This window comes from Chinchilla lanigera, unplaced genomic scaffold (genome assembly GCF_000276665.1).
Source record: "Chinchilla lanigera isolate Chin_1 unplaced genomic scaffold, ChiLan1.0 scaffold00023, whole genome shotgun sequence".
Taxonomy (NCBI): domain Eukaryota; kingdom Metazoa; phylum Chordata; class Mammalia; order Rodentia; family Chinchillidae; genus Chinchilla; species Chinchilla lanigera.
In genome coordinates, this window is record NW_004955424.1 from 14968816 (window position 1) to 14970984 (window position 2169).

The window sequence follows — 2169 nt, forward strand, 5'->3', positions numbered from 1 at the left end:
CAAATAAACAAACAAAAAAAACCCCACTAAACTACTAAATTGCCCTGAGTGGGTTTGAACTGGAGATGCTCCTGCCTCTGCTTCCCAGAATACTGGAATTACAGGCATATGCTTTCATACTCAGTATTGCTGGGAAACTTTAAATGTATAGTGTCTGGAAGCAGCTGCTAGCCTAGAATGAGTGACATTCAAGGAAGTACTGAAGCAACTCAGAGCAAAGGCAGCCGGGGGGGCGGGGGGGAGAAAGCTAGTGATCAAAGAGCTTCTGTTGCTGGACATTATTTACTTTCATCACCTCTTCGGTCTGCCAGTGATGCAGGGGTGTTGCAGCTGCATTTGCAGATGGGAAAGCAGGCTCTGAGAACTCTGTAACTTGTTCATAGTCATCCTGCTGCCTGGAGGCACAGACACTGCTGCTTGGGTGAAGCTCTGTCTGGCTCAGTCCCACAGACAGTATGAACGCACAGGACGTGAGGGGCGCTGCAGGTGCTCTCAAGACTATTTGGAAGAGTGCTGCCTGCAGAGCAGTAGGGGAAGGAATCAGACTGATTTCAGACCAGGGTTGTACTGGTAGCACAGCTATAAGCTGTGAAAATCTTTTTTTTTTTTTTTCTGTGTTTTTGAGACAAGGTCTTGCTATGCAGTTCATGCTGGCCTTGAGCTCACTCTGTAGCCCATGCTGGTCTTGAACTCACAATGATCCTCCTGCCTCAGCCTCCCGAGTGCTGGGGTTACCGGTGTGCGTCACCACACCCAACAAGCTATGAAAATCTTACAGGTTCAGTTGGCATATGGTTTGGCTGGAGTTCAAATTAAGGAAAGCCATGAAAGGAGGAAAAGGCAGCTTTGTGGACAGCATTTGCTTGGAAGTACAAAAGCAAGCTTTTATCAATTTAAGCACACTTAACAAGGATAGTAAACACCTATTGGCATCCAAATATTTGTTGACTTTGAAAGTTTTCCCTGTTTCACCTCCTTTGAAAGTTTTCTCTGTTTCACCTTCGTTTCTTGGTGTGCAGATGCCCTTGGAAATTACCCGTAGTTTTATCCAGAACCGAGATGGGACATATGAACTGTTCAAGTGCCCTAAAGTGGAAGTAGAGAGCATAGCAGAGACCTATGGCCGCATGGAAAAGCAACCAGTGCTGCGACCCTTGGAACTGAAAACTTTTCTCAAAGTTGGTAAGTGAATTTCAGCAGCCCGTCTGGCTTTGAGAGCCAGGTGCGCTCATTGCATTCTCTGAGGCTTTGGATCTTGACCTCAGTCCAACAACACACATTCACTTTATAAAGACATTTGTGCTTTCAGAATAAAATTACAGAGCCAGGGGTATAGCTCAGCAGCATGGCACCTGCCTGGCAAGCACAAGGTCCTGAGTTCGATTCCTGGTACAAAATATAAAATAAAATAAAATCACAAAAATAATACATGTTCACTGTGGAGAAATGAGATTTCAAGATGGAGTGCAAAGGACAAAATTTAAAACCACCTGTAATCTACCCACCCCATAGAAGACACCATGTTAAGATTTTATTTACCCTTTTACTCTTTTCTGTGTATCAGCAGAGTTCCCAAGGCATAGGATCCTATCCCTGCTGGTTTTTTCATTTAATAATATATCAGTATTGGGCCAGGCATGGTGGCGCACGCCTGTAATCCCAGCACTTGGGAGGCTGAGGCAGGAGGATCATTGCCAGTTTGAGACCAGCCTGTGTTACAAAATGAGCTCAAGGCCAGCCTGAACTGCACAGCAAGACCCTGTCTCAAAAACAAACAAACAAAAAACATCAGTACTGCTTTCCATGTCTATCTTCAACATTATTAAAATCTTTTTTTATTGTTGTAAGCTGTTATAGCAGAAAGTTGACCATTTTAACTGCTTTTAAGTGTACAATTCCCTATCATTAAGGACATTGACATTATTACATAACCATCACCACCACTGATGTGCAGAACATTTTCCTCATCCCCAGCTGAAACCCTATATCCATTAAGCAGCAACTTCCCACACCTGCCTTGCCCGAGCCCCTGGCACCACTGTTGTACATCTGCCTATGAATTGGACTCCGTAAGTCCTTAGTACCTCATAGAAGTGGAATCTTATTTGTCCTTTTGCAATTGGCTCATCTTACTTAGGTTCATCCATGCTATTTTTTTTTTTTTTTTTT

General features: G+C 43.8%; 1 protein-coding gene across 6 annotated transcripts in view; it reads left to right on the forward strand.

Annotated features, from left to right (window-relative positions):
- The window catches only part of LOC102008871 (chromosome unknown open reading frame, human C2orf42), a 42656-nt gene that overhangs the window by 36139 nt on the left and 4348 nt on the right, over positions 1–2169 (forward strand). For all 6 annotated transcript variants that reach the window (XM_005385627.2, XM_013514642.1, XM_005385630.2 and 3 more), the window contains one exon: positions 1020–1182. In XM_005385627.2, the coding sequence (XP_005385684.1) occupies positions 1020–1182 (163 nt within the window). The remainder of the gene's footprint in view (positions 1–1019; positions 1183–2169) is intronic.